This window comes from Lonchura striata, chromosome Z (assembly GCF_050655825.1).
Source record: "Lonchura striata isolate lonStrDom1 chromosome Z, ASM5065582v1, whole genome shotgun sequence".
NCBI lineage: Eukaryota > Metazoa > Chordata > Aves > Passeriformes > Estrildidae > Lonchura > Lonchura striata.
Window position 1 is genome coordinate 21,826,166 of NC_140740.1, and position 17,675 is coordinate 21,843,840.

At 42.7% G+C, this 17,675-nt stretch overlaps 1 protein-coding gene across 1 annotated transcript in view; it reads left to right on the top strand.

Moving 5' to 3' along the window:
- Positions 1–11,049, top strand: part of GRIN3A (glutamate ionotropic receptor NMDA type subunit 3A) — a 66,857-nt gene extending 55,808 nt beyond the window's left edge. The window contains exons 7-9 of the mRNA XM_021541456.4: positions 5,772–5,936; positions 6,677–6,750; positions 9,616–11,049. Coding sequence (XP_021397131.3) covers positions 5,772–5,936; positions 6,677–6,750; positions 9,616–9,952 — 576 coding nt within the window. The 3' untranslated portion in view covers positions 9,953–11,049. The remainder of the gene's footprint in view (positions 1–5,771; positions 5,937–6,676; positions 6,751–9,615) is intronic.
- The last annotated feature ends 6,626 nt before the right edge of the window (positions 11,050–17,675 follow it).

The following is a 17,675-nucleotide window of genomic DNA, read 5'->3' on the forward strand; positions in this document are numbered from 1 at the left end:
AGGATACCTGGAACTCTAGAACTTAGACTCTAAGTCTAAGAGCTAAAACTCTAAGGCAGTTCAGTCAGATAACAACCAAAAAATGATATATTGCCACATACCATTATCCCAGCTATTAATATCAGTATTTGCTGATGCTTCACACAAATGGTATCTAACCTGACATTTAAAATAACAATATATGAAAGCACACAGACCCTTGCAGCCCAAAGTGACCCTGACCTGGTGATGCTGGGGAAGGCAAAGTGCCATGAACCTCCTCCCAGTGCCTGAGGTATAAGTCCATGCTAACAGTGGGGACTGGTCTTTAAGCACAGCCTTCCATCTGATCCAAACCAGCCACATAGCAAATAATAAAAAAAATCCTTTCATCTTAGAATCATGGAATAATTTAGGTCAGCAAAGACCTCTATGATCAATTAATCCAACCATTAATGCAGCACTGCTAAGTCCACCACTAAACTGTCCCTAAGTGCCACATCTATAGGTCTTCTAAATCCCCTCAGGGATGGTGACTAATCCTCTTCTCATCTCCTATCAGTGATGGGATCTGTTGATGGCTGTTCTCTCAAGTTTCTGAAGGAACTTGCTCAAACTCTGGTCTTTTGCCTGAATTGATGACCTTTGGCCTCAGCATCACTCAAGAGGCACAATCAGACAGTGCCTTATTCAACTTGCCATGATTTTACCCAGTTGTCATCCAGAAAATTGTGCCTTTCTGGTCTGTGTTTTTCCTAGTACCCTTAAAGGTTAACCAATAGTTTTCTTTTTTGTTACACCCATCACCTGACAACTCAACAGTGATTTTTCCAACCTTGAAGTTCTGTTTTATCTTTGTCCCCGGCGTACTGCAGGTGTCAAGGGAAGGCCATACATTCACTTCCAAAAAGGAAACAAACTGCCCTGTGCTCATAAATAGCAGCTGCCCAATAGTCACCTTTCACAGCACCCTGTTGCCAAAGCATGATAAACAAAGAACAGGGGAAAAAGCTTCTGCTGTACCAAGGCACTTTTCTGAGTCTGCACATATGCTGTCTGGGGGGAAGAGGTGACCCCTGCCCACAGGAGGAACCACGAATGTTACCAAAAAGGGTCTCACAAAGTGACAGAAGTTGCATTGACAAGGGGTCATCTCAGTGTGCGAAAAGACAGTGGGTTCTGAGTTTTCACTGTGGAAAAAAATACTTTGCACACAGTCCTGCAGAAAGGAGTGAATGAGTACTGACTCTGTCAACAGAGTCAGAAGAAGATGTGTCCTGCAAATGAGTAAAAGATTTAGATTCATCCATTGAAACTGAAAACAAGCAAAAGAAAAAGGTGACTGTCTGAAGAGGTACTGACAGGGCTTGGAAAATTGATGAGTAGAAAATAAAACATTTATTACAAAACAGTGTTTTTCCAGCTCTGTGCAAAAGCCCTCACAACAATCAGGGAAAGGAACTTGTTTTGCCAATCTGAGTATCTTTATTTTGCATATTTAAATATTTACAGTATCTTGAAATTTGTCACTTGAAACACTAAAGCCATGGTCATTAGTCTTTGCTATGAATAATCCCCCTGAAGAGATTAAATATGTATTATTTTTAAGCTGCCACTTCTTTGAGAGCACAGAAAGCCATAAGAATGAAGATAGTCTAAAATTAAGTCTCTCTGCAGCTACAAGAAATGCCACAATATGGAGAGGGGGGACATGTTTTAGTAACACTTAGCTGACTAAATAAAAGCATCAGTATCAGTAGGATTTTGCAAGCCTACTGAGATGTGTAAATGAGTTTAGAATTTTGCTCTTCATATCCATTTATCCTTACTAATTCCTTCTCAGCACAGGTGCTGCAAAACTGTACTTCCAAACATCAGCAAACCTTTTTAAAATCCTTACAGGGAAAATGCAATCAAGAAAATGCAGCTTATCATTATACTTAATACACACATTATACCCATATTTAATATTTGGGTTCAGCAGTGTGTAGCACCAATAGCTGTGCTGTGCTGCCAACTTGCAGATTATCCACAAGAATCTTTACAAGCTTCTAATTAGTCAAAGTTGAACCACAGGAGTATTTGATGACTTACTCAGTGCAGCCAGGTAGAGTAAAGCATTTACAATCTCCTGTAGCAGGGAGTAAAACAGAAGTTCTTCCCATGAAAACAAATGCTGAAGTCATTAATGTTGTTTTTGTCTCTGCTGCCTGCTCCAAAGTGAACACAAATGTCAGACTGGCTTCTCTGCATCCCTTTGCTTCTGTTCAGGATTAAAAAATAACAAGGCATATAACTAGAGTGGAAACAACAGGAAGTATTTAGATAGCAATTGTATATATGGGTTGATAAATAAAATTCAGGGACGTATTGTTAAAAAAGCACATATCTTCTCTTGTATTTGTTGGTGTCTAGAAAATGCCAATTTCCCAATTTGCCAGTGGGAAACAACTTGGAGGCTGTTGCAACTGTTGTGCTTAGCACCCATTAGCAGTAATTATCACAGGATTGACTACACTGCTTATTGCTCCAGAACTATTATATGGCTGTAACTGAGTTCATTCTAAAATGCAGGGAGCTACCTCCTCGATTGATGATTACAAACTTGGAGCAAGGACTTCATTTTTATCCTGGCTTAATACAGAATTCACCACATGGTGGACTTTTATTCCTTAAAAAAAAAAAAAAAGAAATAAAAGGAAACAAAAATAAGATATTGCAGTAGAGAAATCCAACAGTTTGTTTTCTGTAACCACCCCCAACCCACACACCCACTCCCCTGGCCCCTACCCCTTGAGCAGAGGAAAGCCCTAATGCAGAGAACTACTTTTTTCCTGCACTTTCCACGTATATTCTATGCATGCACCTAAAAAAACTTAAAAGAGTAACAAAATAAGTATTAGAGCTTGACCCTCTAATGAGCAGAGCCTCTATTAGAGGCTAAAAATGAGATGTGCCTCTATTAGATGGTTTCCTTTACTATTTAAGATGTATGTCTCTAGAGTAATTATGGACAACTGATAAATAGCCATTTTACAATGGTTTGTAAATGTCCTGATACTGCTGTGTATAATCATTCCATACACTCCACACTGTATTATTTCTCCCCTACCTTATTTTTCCCCTTAATTTAGTCTCAAAAATTTCCTTCTACTGTACAGCTGTTATCATGCAGCTCTCCCAATGCATTACCTTCTTCATTGCTAGATGAAATATTACTGATGCTTTGTTTTGGCACTTCCTTTGTTAGGAAAAGATGTCTTGTTTGGGACAATTTCAAAAGCCATCCATTACAGGTGAAAAACTCATCTGGGATGACAGTGCTGGAATTTCTTTCACCTGCTTCCAGGGAAGGTAAAAAACAATTCTGCAGAGCTGACAGGACAAGGAGCCAGACTCTCATCAGCATAAATCAGAGAGGCTTTGCTGAAGATAAGGGAGTTATTTTTCATTTAAGGAGCTGGCCAAGTGTACTTTCTGCAGCAGTGCTGGAGTGACATCAAACACTGACCCCAGGCATTCAGGAACCCCCACTGCAATAGGGCTTTTTCTTATTGTTTTGAATGTCTAGGCTTTTATAATATCACATTAAACCTAGTCCCCATGGCAAGAACTACCCACAGGCTGTTACTCTCTGTGACATCCAACAGCTGGAGTCTAGGAGCATCGGTGGACTAAGTGTATTCATCAGATGACTGAGCAAACACATAATTATTTTAATTATTGTTCTGTTTGTTCTCATGTTTACTGTTAGCTCTGCATCTCTAAGTTATCGTATACTTGCCTTTGAACACCCTTTCTGGGAAGGGAGTGATTTGCATTAGAGCTTCCTGGAGAACTGGCAAAAGTACCTTTTACCAGTATGTTCAGCTATTTGGGATAGCAGGTTTTTTACTTCTTACAGATACTTAACAGATGTGCCAAATTCAAAGATGGGCCATACTGAGGCCTTAGCTCTGAGACCTCTGAGAAAAAGACCTCATTCTTATTTTATTGTACCTAGGCTAAAAGTTGGGCTTCACTGTCAGACCTACAGTCAAACATGTTGGTGCTTTAGCAGTGTAAAGAATTACTGTCTGTAATCTCTGTGTCATCCTCCTATGCCCCTAAAGGACAAACTATGAGACAGCAGGTCAATAAGAAATTGTGATGTGGAGAGGCAAGTTTTGCCTTGAGGTTGAATTAATGCAGTTTCCATATCAAAAAAACCCTTGTGCCAAAATTCTGACACACTTCTAACCCAGAGCCACTTCACTATGGCTTTTTATGGTTTCCAGGTGGCAGTTTCTTTAGAAATTGCTTTTACACCTCCATTAGACCCTTCAACACCCTTGAAGTGTTTATTCACTGAGACAAAAATTCTAGTCTCGAAAATTCTCCTCAGTGTGCTTTGGGGCAAAGAGGTTGATTTTGGCATAGTATCCCCAAAACAAGGGTCCATTGCCAGTGCCAGGATGGAAAAGTTCTCACTCTACTAGATTGCTGAAGCTCTGTTCTTGTAAAAAACCCATGATAATCTCATACCATTTTGTTCTTCTTCAGAGCAGAAGTATGCAAACCAGAAATCAAATATGCAAACCAGAAGAGAGAAATACAGCTCACAGTCACCCAACAAAAGTACACAGTGGGACTTCCAAGCCCTCAGCTTCAGTGGACTCATTGGTTACAAACTCTGTGGCTTAAAATTACCTTAGAACAAGACTTCACAAATATTCTGTGATGTATCTTTTGACTAATCCAGTTTCTTTTTCCAGCTTATAGAAATAGTCATAATAAAGCATAATGCCACCCCCACCCATGGAGAAAATGAACACAATAGGTCCAGTGTAGCAGCATTGCAGATGACACACAGCCCTTCTCAAACTCTCCTCCTCTTTTTTTTGTTGTTTGTTTGGTTTTTTTTCTTTTTTTCTTTTTTTTCTTTTTTTTTTTTTTCATTTACTTGGCGAGTAACATTGTTTAATAGAAAGACAAAACTGAATTTTGTGTTCCTGGAAATATTTCCATAGCAATCTGTGGGCAGTAATTTTTCACAAGGGATTTTAGTTATTTATAAACTTAGTTATGGAGGCCTGAGAATAAAGGTACTATATGCATACCTCACTCACACATTGCAATGCAGGTATCTGTGATACAGATTTCTGCTCTACACAGTTTCTTGGCGTTCAAACATTATTAATGCCAATAAGACAAATTAATTAAAGGCTTTCTCTCCTACATTAAAAGGGTGGGTTGGCAGAAAAAGGTGGGAATGGTCCTGTTTTCCATAGTTGCAGTCAGAGTTCCTAAAAACCACAGTTACAGTCCAGTTAATGTAGGGAGTGGAGGGGTGCTGTGTTTGTGCAACTTATATCACATTTTCTCCATGACCCTCCATCAAGGCTAAAGCACAAAAAGGGAAAGTTCACAATCAATTACCTGAAAATATGAACAGTAGCTCACTGCTGATGAAGGACTTACTTTACAGTTCATTGACTACATTCTATCAGGCAGTACTTGCTTTTACAAATGTGAAGACACTGCACATTCTTGTACATGTTTAACACTCTACCTCATTAGGGGAATGACTCAAATTCCCTGGTGTTTAGCTGCCTTCCCATGACAGATCCTTTGCTGTGACTCAACAACAAGCAGCACAGAAAGGCATTGCTGTGAGCTGTATCCATACTATTCTGCATTATTTTACCACTGTGTATTCAGTCAGACCACATTTCCACATAAGAAAACAAAATATCTGCTTCAGCACACTAACAACCTCCTGCATCAACTCTCCCTTTTGATTTTATCCACAGACACTACAGATGGGGATAAAACATTTCTCAGGGCTCTTCGTGATGTTATGCATTGGCTTTGGTTTGTCCATTCTCACCACCATTGGGGAACACATCGTGTACAGACTGGTCCTGCCACGAATCAAGAAGAAATCCAAGATGAAGTACTGGCTCCACACCAGTCAGGTACGTGTTCTGAAGAGACCCTGTGAAAGTTGTGTGGCTGACTAAGAAAACCTGGACAAGAACAAGGTATAAAATGGTCTAAGAGCATTTGAAGACAGTGGGCATTTGAATGGTGACAGTGGCTCCTGAAGCTTGAAGAGGCTGAGCTAAGGATGGAATGGGAAGCACAGAGGAAATTATTTAAATATTCAGTTGCAAAGCTCACAGAGGGACCCTTCCATTTGCACTTGTAGCCTCACATCTCAGCTCTTTTGGATGTTGGAAGTAACAGTGTTGTTATCCTGAACTGACAAACCAGAACATTTTATCTCACTGTTACAGGTTCCCAAACCTGTGAGGCATGCAGGAAATGCTGGGGAACCTCCCTCATTATTCTAGAGAAACTCATGGGACAGAATTGCTCTGGATGTTTGCTTTAAAGGAATAAGTTACAGCAAAAGGCACAAAAGGAAAGAACATCCATTGCTTTAAAGCAGCACAGTGGGAGAAATATTTTAAAACTAACTTAACACCAAGGATTGTTCCCAAACTACTAATCAAACTTTCAGCTTGCCCTTCTTTGGGAACATACAAGAAAATAAAACTGTTGTAATGACAAAGCACAGACAATTGCTTGTATCCTTTGATGTGCAAAATAATTTATGCTCAAATCCATCAGAAAAAGCCCAAATTGTTTACCTATTTGTGGAGCCGTTTTTAGTCTTACTTTTACTGATTTATGTTCCTCTTTTTTCCTCTAGAGATTACATCGTGCTCTGAACAGTTCATTTATTGAGGAAAAACATCAGCCTAAGAAAAAACGAGTAGAAAAGAGGTAGGAAATTCTCCATGCCTTAAAATACAAACTATAAAAATTACTTTGAAATTAAATACCTTCTGCTTGGATGTGTAGTTATGAATCTAATACACACCAAAGGTAATAGAATTAAAAAGAAAATAACAGGAAACAAGATAGAAGTGACAAATAAGGGAGGCAGAAATTTATTTTTTTCTACTATTAAACCTAGCAATCTTGTTCTTTCATGATTTTGCATACAGCTAATAAAAAACCTCCCATTCCAAAGAGAGGCTTCGCAGTTGAAGTCAACTGCCCTTGGGTTTAGGGAATGAATGACTCCTGTACCAAAGCACTGGCAGGTAACCAGGGCTCCAAGAGGCAGAGACTTTAGAGAGAAAGAGAGATCAGGCACTCACATGCTGAAACTCCTTCAGCTCTCTTCTTTTATAGAATGAGAAATAAGAAAGCCGAGGAGGGGCAAATGCAGTCCTTTGAAAAAATATTGTGTCTAACAAGTCCTGTGGGAGAAAAAACTTGGTCTTGTTTTCATAGCTGTGTCTTCTGCAGAGGAGATAATGGGATGTACAGCTTCCAGGAACATAAGGCATTGCATGGAACTGTGCACATGCTCAGCAATTGGTGCACTTTGTAAGGACACAGACAGCAGCACTGCTTCTCTACAGAGAAGTTCAGGCACAGAGTATAGAATTAAAAAGGTCTTTCAGAATGTTACTGGATGGTTGGCCTGACTGAAACCTACAAATAGGCTGTGTTTCTTTGATGTTCCTCTGCTAAAGGCAGCAAATATAAAGGAGTAAGTATCTCTTAAGTTCCTAAGCTGCCTTTATACACGCAAGTGTCTAAAAATGCCTGCAATTGATCTCCTCTGTTCATTCCTTCATCTTATCAAAGAACACCATGTATGGAACTTCCTTGCACACAACCACTCCTGGCTTTTGATCTGTGAGCAGTAGGAGAGGCCATGAGTGCTGCAAAATGTTTCTTCCTGCTGCACCGTCCTTGGTGGGTGGAACAGGAGGAGACGGTGCATCAGCCCCCAGGTAATGGCTTACAAAAAGATTGTGCAAATAGTATTCCACCTTAGGAGAGTGAAGATGTTCTGCTGTCCAAAGCCTTCTGCCCACACAGCAGTCAGCCCTGAGTCTGTGTATGCACACCCACCCACTGTCCTTGCTCTTCTCAGCATCTCGGGGCTGCTGTGTGCACAGAATTGGGATGAATTTAACTTGACAGACCCACAAATGGGGTGTCCAGCTTGTCATGAATACTCATGTGGCAGGGCACAACTCAGAGCTCTCAAATCACATTATCACAGGTCCCTTCATTCCTGCTGGGCACTGAGGAGCTCTTAAAAGTACCAAAGACACAGAAAACAGGTGGAAAAAATTGGCATCATGCTACTGCTGGTATCCTCATGGAGAAAAATCTGTTGGGTTTTTTTAAGGTCATCAAAAACTATAAAATCTGCTCAGCATCAGTAGCCCAATTGTAAATGGTTTTATTGACTTGGTGAAACTGGAGTGCTAACTGTGGTCTCTGGTACTTGTTTAAAATCATCTGCCTAAACTTGAGAGTATTCCTATCTTTTATTTTGAAATATGAGAAAATAGCTGATCTCTACAAAAATAAACAACTCTACATGCACATCCCTGCTGGGATTCCCTGAGCTCTCCGGAGCATGATCCAGGCAGGGGCCACTTCTCCTGCCTGAACCCTCCTCTCCTGCCTCTCTTCCAGTACATGTCTTGGAAAACTCCCCTGATCGCCACCTCCTTGAACAAAATTTCCACTTTCCAAAGTTCCTTTACTGCAGGCAGGTGAGAAAAGTAGCTACTCCTTAAACCAGCTGCTTTCAGCAGTCACAACCCTGAAATATCAACCTCCTTCCTTAACCTGCCCATGGGGAGCTCACACCCAGAGGCTGTTTGGATAGCCACAGAAGTGCTCAAGGAGGGAGCAGTTTGAAACACAACTCCTTCAGAGTTTAAACCTCCCTTTATCAAATGAACACACATCAACCTGTCCCAAAGGGAAAGCAGGCAGGAAAGAGAAGCTCGTCTCCCACAACAGCAAAATCTATGTTTCCTTCTGTTCCAGTTGGAGGATGGAGGCCATGGGCTACTCTGTGTTTTGGGAAGGAGCCTTGGGAATTGGCCTGATCTGGGAGGCCAGCAAAGGGAAGTCACCCAGAGAGAAGGAGAAGATTCTCTAGAATCAATAGGTTCTGAAAATATTTCTGCAGGAAAAAAAAATTGGAGCATTTGAAAAATTACCAGATTGGAATTTGTGCCCCAGTTTGACAGCCCCCAAGTCTCTGTGGTGTGTCAGGAAGCTCCGGAATGAACCTGCAAGGCTTGGATAAGCATCCTTGATGTGCGTCCCCCAGAGCACAAGCAGCTCCCCAACAAGACTTGAAGATTAAAGGACAAAGCTTCCCCCTCCAGCTCTCTACAAGCAGCTCTAGAGAGTCTCTTTCCTTCTCCATGAGAACAAATGCCTGAGCCAGACAGAGTAGTAAGACATGAAGGACTAACACTGCAATAAACTTGCACATTGAAACCACAAAATCTTTCAGAGGCTTTGAAGGACTCAGATTTTCCTGACTTCCAATTGAGTAATTTCATAACTGAAAAAAAGTTTTGGGGAAGAAGATATTCAGGGTTATGTTCTAGCCTCTGCTACAGTTAAATGACAAAAATTTGGTCATGTACATTAATGGTTTGTGCTTCTCAAGAAAACATAATTCCAGGAATAAAGGAATAATATTTCTATGTAATGTCTAACAGCAGTCATATTTTTCCAGTAGGATGGCTCACAGGGGAGGTCTGCACACACAAGAGCAGGCTCTGATGTGGTATTAACTCTCCTCTCTCTGTTCAGGGCCCATGTGGGGAACAGCCAGCATGCGGTGTGGAACACAGCCAACCTGGGCAACTGCCACCGAAAAAAATACATCTGCACCGATGAGGGGCAAAATGAGGTGACAATCTATCAGCACCAGGACGTCTCCCTACCACAGGGGAGGACAGAGACTCCACCTTCCTTAACCACCAACGGGAAAGCAGAGTCCCTCCACACTGCAAGAACCTCAGTGCTGCAAGAACTGACAGAGCTGGAGAAGCAGATCGAAATCATCAAGCAGGAGCTGCAACTCGCCATGGACAGGAAATCAGAGCTGGAAGAGTATGCACGGACAAACAGAACTGCAGAGCCCTAGGCCAGCATACCTGTGCCCTTCCCCTTTTCTCCCTTTGTCCCCTTCCTCTGTAAAATTTGTAACACACTTTTGTAATGCCAGAAAGAGGTGCAAAAATAAACCAGGCAATAAGCTCTTCAGGAGAGCAGAATTGCAGCAGCCCATAGCCACTGCCACCCTCCTGAGTTCTCCTCCTTTCACAGCAAGTTTCTTATTCTCCTGGAAAACACCAGCCATTCCCAAGGGACTGAAGAGACAAGGAGCATCCAATGAGAGTTCCTCGTTTCTTCACCTTACAGTACAGTGAGATTAATTTTTTTTAGCCCTTTCTGTGCATTAATTAAAAAAAAAAAAAAAAAGATAAAGATACCAAAAAAAGGTTTAAACTGTTCATTGGCAGTATGTCCCTTTGTTGGTACATTTTTGTTGTATTCTGTGTGGGTCTAGTCTCTGTTCATGTGAAGGCTCCTCACGGATGCCTCTTTACGGCAGGTGCTGTTCTGTGTTGGCAGTCCCTTCCCTCCTGGCACAGGCTCACAAGACAAATTCCTGGTGGCAGACTCACCACACATCATTCCTCAGCTCTGTCAGCAAATGGAGGTGTGGCTGCTCTGAAGCTGTGGTGAAGGAACTCACCCAGCTAAAAATAACCTGGCAAAAACCAATCTACCACTTCTGTCTGCCTGTGAGCCTAGGCTGGGCTTCCACTCCTCCCAGAGAGAAGCCATGCAAACTCTGCACTGACAGGTGAAGGGACGGATTCACAGTGGCAAAGGACAAAGATGAGAAGGGAGAGGGGGCACTATTGTAAATCAGTATTTACCTCAAAAAGTGAAATATTTACCAGTATGAAACTACTCCCTTAATATTCTCTGTCTTAAGATGACAATAAGGTCCTTTCTCACAGATGAGATGACTAAAGGGGCTCTGGACCATGATTTATTCAGATTGCAAGGTCCCATCAAAACCAAAAGGAGTCACCAAAACCAACCTGTGGATGAAGAATGAGAATTGTGATTTCAGCGGGAATGTAATGAATGGATCTCTCTCCCTTCTGGGTGATGAGGGGAAGGAAGGGTAAGCTGTTCAACATCTGAATAAACACTGCATCAACCAAACTGAGTGTGTTTTTAAATAGGTTTTCTACCAATTTTTAAAAACCACTTCCCAACACATCCTGTATTACAGAGAAAAAGAAAGTTTGTAATACTGTCTCTTAACTCTGGTCTTCCAGATAAGTCACCAAAGTAATTTTTCCCTCCCTGTATCTCCTGCCACCTGTAGAAATGCCCAGGGTCGTTCTTGTTAGGTGTAGTTCAAATGCTGCAGGCAGATTGAGGGAGACATTCTACCTATTTGCATCTCTAACCTTTGAAAAGCCCTTGTATATGAAAAGCTCTGTATCAGCACTAAAAGCTGATCACAGTGAGACCCAGACTAAATAGCCTCAAGAGCTGTTTGTTCCCTGCTCAGGGCTTGTTCTCTGTATTTTCTGTGTCTGCTCCTTCCAATGCAGTAACATGGGGAAGAGAAATTGGGACATAAACTAGGGAATCCTGGGATCCACAGGCCTGCACCTTGGTAGGTCTAATATATCTGGCATGTCCCCACATTCCTGACAAACTTGATGGGCAAGGCACTGAGGTTACTTTTGTTGCTTTCCCTTCCCCTCCCTCCCCGCTTTAGATAATCCGATTTCTAGAAAGAGCTTTTTCTTTGTGCAGCATCTGGCACCTCACAACCTCCAACATGACTTGTTTAGAATACAGGAATAGTGCTCTTTTCATTAAAACGCTAGGAAAGAAGTATTTCAGGCCAATTTCATAAGTATTTTTATCAAGGCTTTTATGTCCTTATCTCTACACATGAGCCCAGAAACATATTAAAAAAAATTTAAAATGTTAATCATATTTTAAACAAAAATGCTTTGTTTCAGAGCTCCAAACACCAAATCATTCAACAAATCAGACTTCATTCAAAAGCAAAAAAACAAATGAAAAAATGTCAACCTCCTAATAACTACTATTAAGTATTATTTCTGGTAGTTGTCTGCAATCTGCAAAATACGGATTGCTCTGAATTAGTGTATCACCAACTGTGCCTTTTCAGAAAAGACTCTGCTTATTGCTGCCCAACAGAAGCACAGTATTTTCTTGCTTAGCCACTGCTCCAGCCTGATCCCCTGGGGACAAGAGATTGCTGTGGGTTTCTGTCCAAAGGAGAGTAGCACAGGCACATCAATGCCTGCAGACTGTGGCAGAGAGGAGGATCTGCTGTGACAGAAGGTGCATGGGAGACTGGAGATGAGGTTTTTTTCTTTCTCATCTAAGACACTGAGTTTAGAGAATGTTTTAATAAAGAATACCGTCACCGCTTTACTTTTTTTACCCCAGTACTTATGAGTCCTGATAAATTTTAATTATTTCCATACATTCTCATTCTCAGTATTTTGATTAAACGTAATAAAAACCACCGAGAAATTCAGTTATTTTAACAATGAGCTTCAAATAAGCTATTACTTTAAAACAAAACCAAAACATTTTTCTATTTTTCTTGTTAAGGGAAGACAGGAGTTTCCAAAACTCCTCTGGGAAATCAATGCAGATGGTTTCAGGAATCCATTTCCTGCCAGGAGCAGAGAGATGCCAACCTGGGCAGAGTTCACACAAAGCTCATTTCAGTACAAAGGTGATACAAGAGTGACTGGGGACGGACAGAGGGGCTTTGCAGCTCTGCTGGGGCTGCAAAGTTCAGGCTGCTGTTCACAGCTGTAAAAGGAACTCCTGCTGCTGTAGCAAAGCTCTTTGAAGACACAGACAGTTTATTTATGAGCCAGGTCCTGGTGTGATGAAGAAGCATCTGTTCCCCAAAATCTACCAGCAGCATTACCACATCATTCCTCAGCCAATTTGCTGCCAGAACCTGTAATCCCAGGAGCAATTTCCAGGGAAAGGGGAGCAGGTTCTACTCATTCCTTCTAACAGCTCTTACACCATGGCAGAACTCTCAGCAGCCCAGATTCTCCTTGGAAAGGCAGGATGCTATCTTGCTTCTCACTTTTCAGGATTCCTCATCATTTACAAGGCTTTACTCATATATTCTGAATGCTTTCACCAAGATAATGAATAGTCTAAGAGCCTGTGATGAAGTCCTTTTATTTTGTATCTGCTATTTCATGCAGGGAGGGGATGAAGGAAGGCAGGAGATTCCATGCTTCAGGGAAGGGAAACCCATGAGAAACCTCTGACAGGTGCACCATCCACGCAAATTAAATTTACAGGGAAAACATTACACCCTAGGAAGAAATGTCACAATTCAACTTCCCATTTTGATTTTAGGAACAGGCTTCAAATGCTCCAAGCACAGGGACCACTGAGACTCTAAGCCACACCACATCCCTGCCAAAATTCCCAGCAGCCATGACAAAATGGCTGCAGAAATAACGCAGCATCCTGGCCCTCCTGTTGTGTCAGGAATAAGCTCCTGGGAATAGAGCCCAAGGGACAAAAGTTGTTCTAGCTGAGTATATTTTGAAAGGAGAGGAAGGAAGAGATCAAGCGTCTCTAGCGTAGAAGTTTAAAGTTTGTGAGAAATGTTTCCAAGAACTGGACAAAGGATGGGACAGCAGACAGAAAGTACCAGAGGCAGGACAACCAGAAAAATAAACCAAACAACAGCTTTGATAAGAATTTGTATTTTCAGCCTTCCAGCTTCCATGTCTTCTCTATTAAAGTGTTCAGAGGCAGTTCTATAGCTGAACTAGACAGAACTGCAAGGTACCTATTTCTAACAATCTCTCTTCACAAGTTCTCTTCTGACTTTATAATCAAATACCACAAATTGTCATATTAAACACAGGTGACTGCTGCATTCTCCCTGGCTTCTCTTCTCAGGGATATTCCTGCTTTCCTTTCTGCCTGTTCTAATGCAATTTCTGCATTTCTACTAAATGTTAACATAATGACTGTCAGAAAGAGAAATTTTTAAAAAACACAAAGGTACAGAATGGAATTCTTCTTATAAAGATAACAAATTATTGTGAGTAGCAGCAGAGAAACAGACATATATATATATACATTCAACTTAAACCTAATTGGGGGCGGGGGGGGCGGGGGGGAAGCTGTAAGCTAAAGACCACTCCTCTCAAAACAAATTCATGTGGGTAAATAGAATTCAGAGGTGCCTCACGAGAGTTCCTGCATCAGATCTCTGGATTTATGTTATCAAGACAGACATTTCTTATAACTGGCACTGACCACTAAGCTGAAATTTGGATTATTCTTTCCATTATATACTTATCTACCACAGAGCCACAGCTTCTTGTGTTTCTGCCTTTAAAACATCACAAACTCACAGGCTGTTTCCTATCTCGCCATCCCCCACAGTGGGAAAGACAGAAATTCATTGAATCTTTCCAAGAGCATCTCTCCCCTCACAAGTTCCCTGATTGTTTCTGTTCTCTGGTTCCACTTACAGACGACATGGGAAAGGTGGAGGAGGGATCACTACTTGTAAAGAGGTGAAAACCGTTTTAACCAGACATGGTTAAAATGGACTCAAAGATCAGAAAGGGACGTGGGCAGGAAACCATCACAATTTCCAACGGTGGCCACACGCTGTCACCAACGCACCGAGCTGCAAGCGGAGCCACAGCCTCCATGGCCTGTACCGGGAGCCGTGTAACACAGCTAAAGAGCAGGCTCAGAACAGACACTGCTAACGAGGTTTTCTGCAGGCACACCACTGCAGAGCTGAGGGCAGCACATCCCACAGAGCACCTTCACCCTCACACGGCTACAGATGTCTCACCTTGAGCTTTTCATTCTGTGTTGTTACTTCCTCAAGATCCTGGCGTAGTTCCTCCAGTTCATTAAGGCGATTCCCAGCAAGCTCTTTATTCTCTTCCAGCTCTGCATTCATCTCCTCAAACTGTTGGCATAAACTGCTTGTAAATCCTGCTGTTAATGTGTCTCCTGAAAATGCTAATGAACTATCTGTTCATGCAGTAACAGCAATCACAGACTGAGCAGTCAGGTAACTTGACCAAGAGAGACAGAGTCTAATTCCACCAGGTGTTTTTTAAGTAGAAATCTCATACACAGACAAAATGGCTTACACAGAGTCACCCAGCTTTGTGCCACAGGATCTAAAAATTTAAGAAAAATTATGTTAAAGAGTTTGTTCAGTGGCTGCCGCAAAGCTTCCCATATGTTTCAGCAAGAAAATTATATCAGATCCCATTTGGGGATCAAGTCGGCAGGGAAATTTTGAGACAGGCAGATCCTTCCCGCTCAAAATATACCTATATGGCCCTCCACAATATTGTTAAGAATAATTATGAAGCATTGCCACAACCATCATCTGACAAACCAAACCCCAGTTCTAACCCCAGTTCCCAAAACCGTACTCCTTTTTCTTCTCCCTCTTCCCCAAGACCGGGAATTCTTAAGGGAACAACACGCCAGTGCCCACAGGAGACCCCTGGCTCCCTCAAAAACTCTTGGGACCCCTGCCAGAGCAGTGCCAGCCACACTGCTCCAGACTCTCCCCTCACCCCAATTTCCGTGTACAGCCCCGTCCCAGAGTCATTTCGTTAGTTTCAATATCCCCAGTCCCAGTCTCTCCCAAAATGTCTCCCCACAAAGTGTCCTCCCTGAGGCACAAGATAGCGGACACCGCATGGCACTTCCCGCCACTTTTGCTCCCCCTTCCCATAAACCCCTTCCAGCTTCTTCCCTTCCTGCTTCTTCCCAAAACTCCTTCCTCCCGGCAACCAACCCCTTCTGCTCCCAAGATTTTCCCACCTATACCTTCCCTCTGCCCACCTCCTCTCATGAATTATGCATTACCTCACCCTCAGACTCCACCCCTTGGGGGAGTTTCCCACCAACATCCACATCCCTGGCCCTAACTCCGCCCCTTCTGCCTCTCCTCCAGGTCCCAGGACCTCACTTCCAGTTCCCACGGTTCAAGTCCTGGGAGGGAGCGTGGGAACTGCAACCTACCCAATCCCTGCCTGCCTTCACTGCCGCACCAGTCACCTACACCCCGCAGCAGGGGGTAGGCCCGAAACACAATGGTCCCCCATATCGCAGCAAGTGATAAAAAGATGTATGTAAAGTCCAAAAAGAATTTGGCAGGGAAGTGAATTTTTCCGAGGTCTTTTAAAGGCAACATTATCCTCTGCTGAGTATGTACCAGCAGATCTGAGGACTCTCTTTTCATGTTTGATAATACAAGCAGAGTTCTTAGTCTGGGAATCAACATGGAAAAGAGAAATAAAGCATTTGTTGCCAGATCTATGGGCTAATCAGGACACCTCTATAGATACGGATGGGACGATAATATCAGTAGATCATTTGTGAGCGGTAGGAGATTGGGACTCAGGCCCTAAACAAGCAGATAAGATTCCGCAGGAAGCATTAAAGTTAAGTAAGAAAGCAGCAGAAAAAGCCTTCTTTAAGTTAAAACCTAGCGGCCCAGTTATTAATTATCTTTGTATTAAGCAGAAACCTTCTGAGTCTTTTGTTAGATTCATTGATAGACTACATAGAGCCATAGACCTACAAGTACCAGATGAGGGGCTCAGGAGGGCGATCATCAAAGGAATCGCAAAGCAAAATGCAAATGAAGCCTGCAGAAACGTGATCCTCAGCCTCCCCTTGGACCCTGAGCCCACGTTACAGAATATGCTAGAAGTCTGTGCCAGAAAAGTCATCATTCCCACAAGAGATCACCGAGAGCCTCTCCGACCTCCACCCAGGACAGTCTCCATTGCAAAACCTACACCCTTGCACTCGACTCGCCACTTCCCGGGGCCGCCAAGAGGGGCTCAAAAAGACCCTTCATGCCATCTCTGACAGCAGGAGGGTCACTGGGCTCAATAGTGCCCAATGAGGGATGATTTCTTGAAATTTAAAAATCAACAACAAGGGTGAGGAATTTCCCACCAGGGAGGAAATTAAAAACACTAGAAGGTCAGTGCAGTCCCTCCCTGCGTGCAGACACAAATGAGGTGGGACAAGAACCATCATTAGAGAGGAGGGGCAGGGGTATTCAGCACCCACCTGAGGACACAGACAACAATATACCGGACATGACTTTATCAAATAAGACAAATAATACAGGAGACAAAGTTACATTCTTATCCAGGTTTTGGCTAGGTCAAGACCCCGATCATCCAAAATCCATTCTTAACACCTGTTCTAATTTTTCCTCCCTTTAGGCTAGCCTTAGCTGAGCCTCTGTACCTTAAAGACACAGACTGGCGGCTCACCACAGCTGCCACCCAGAACCCCGGAACCTGGCAGAATATCCACTGCTCCACCCAATGCACCACCCCTTGAGGCTACGTCACCTGGTCACACTCCTTTTCCCACAACACCAACATCTCCGCCCTCTTCCTACGTCACTTCGGCGCAAGGCTCCACTCTCCAGGACGCTGCCCATCACCTTCCTGTTTCACACACCCCACCTTCCAGTTCCCACGGTGACGTGGGGGGTGGGAGCGCCGGGCCTGGGAAACAGAAAGTGATCAATGATGCCAATCCTCTGTTCCTGGCTCCAGTAACCTACAATGCAAGAGGGCAACATCCAAGATGGGAACCCCTCTCAAATGAATGCATAAGGGAGCTCTGTGAAACCAAACGTGAATTTGGCCCTACAAGTGAATTCCTTAGGAGCATTTTAAAGGCAACATTTAACTCTAACACCAGGGTCCCTGCCAATTTGAAGCATCTGTTTA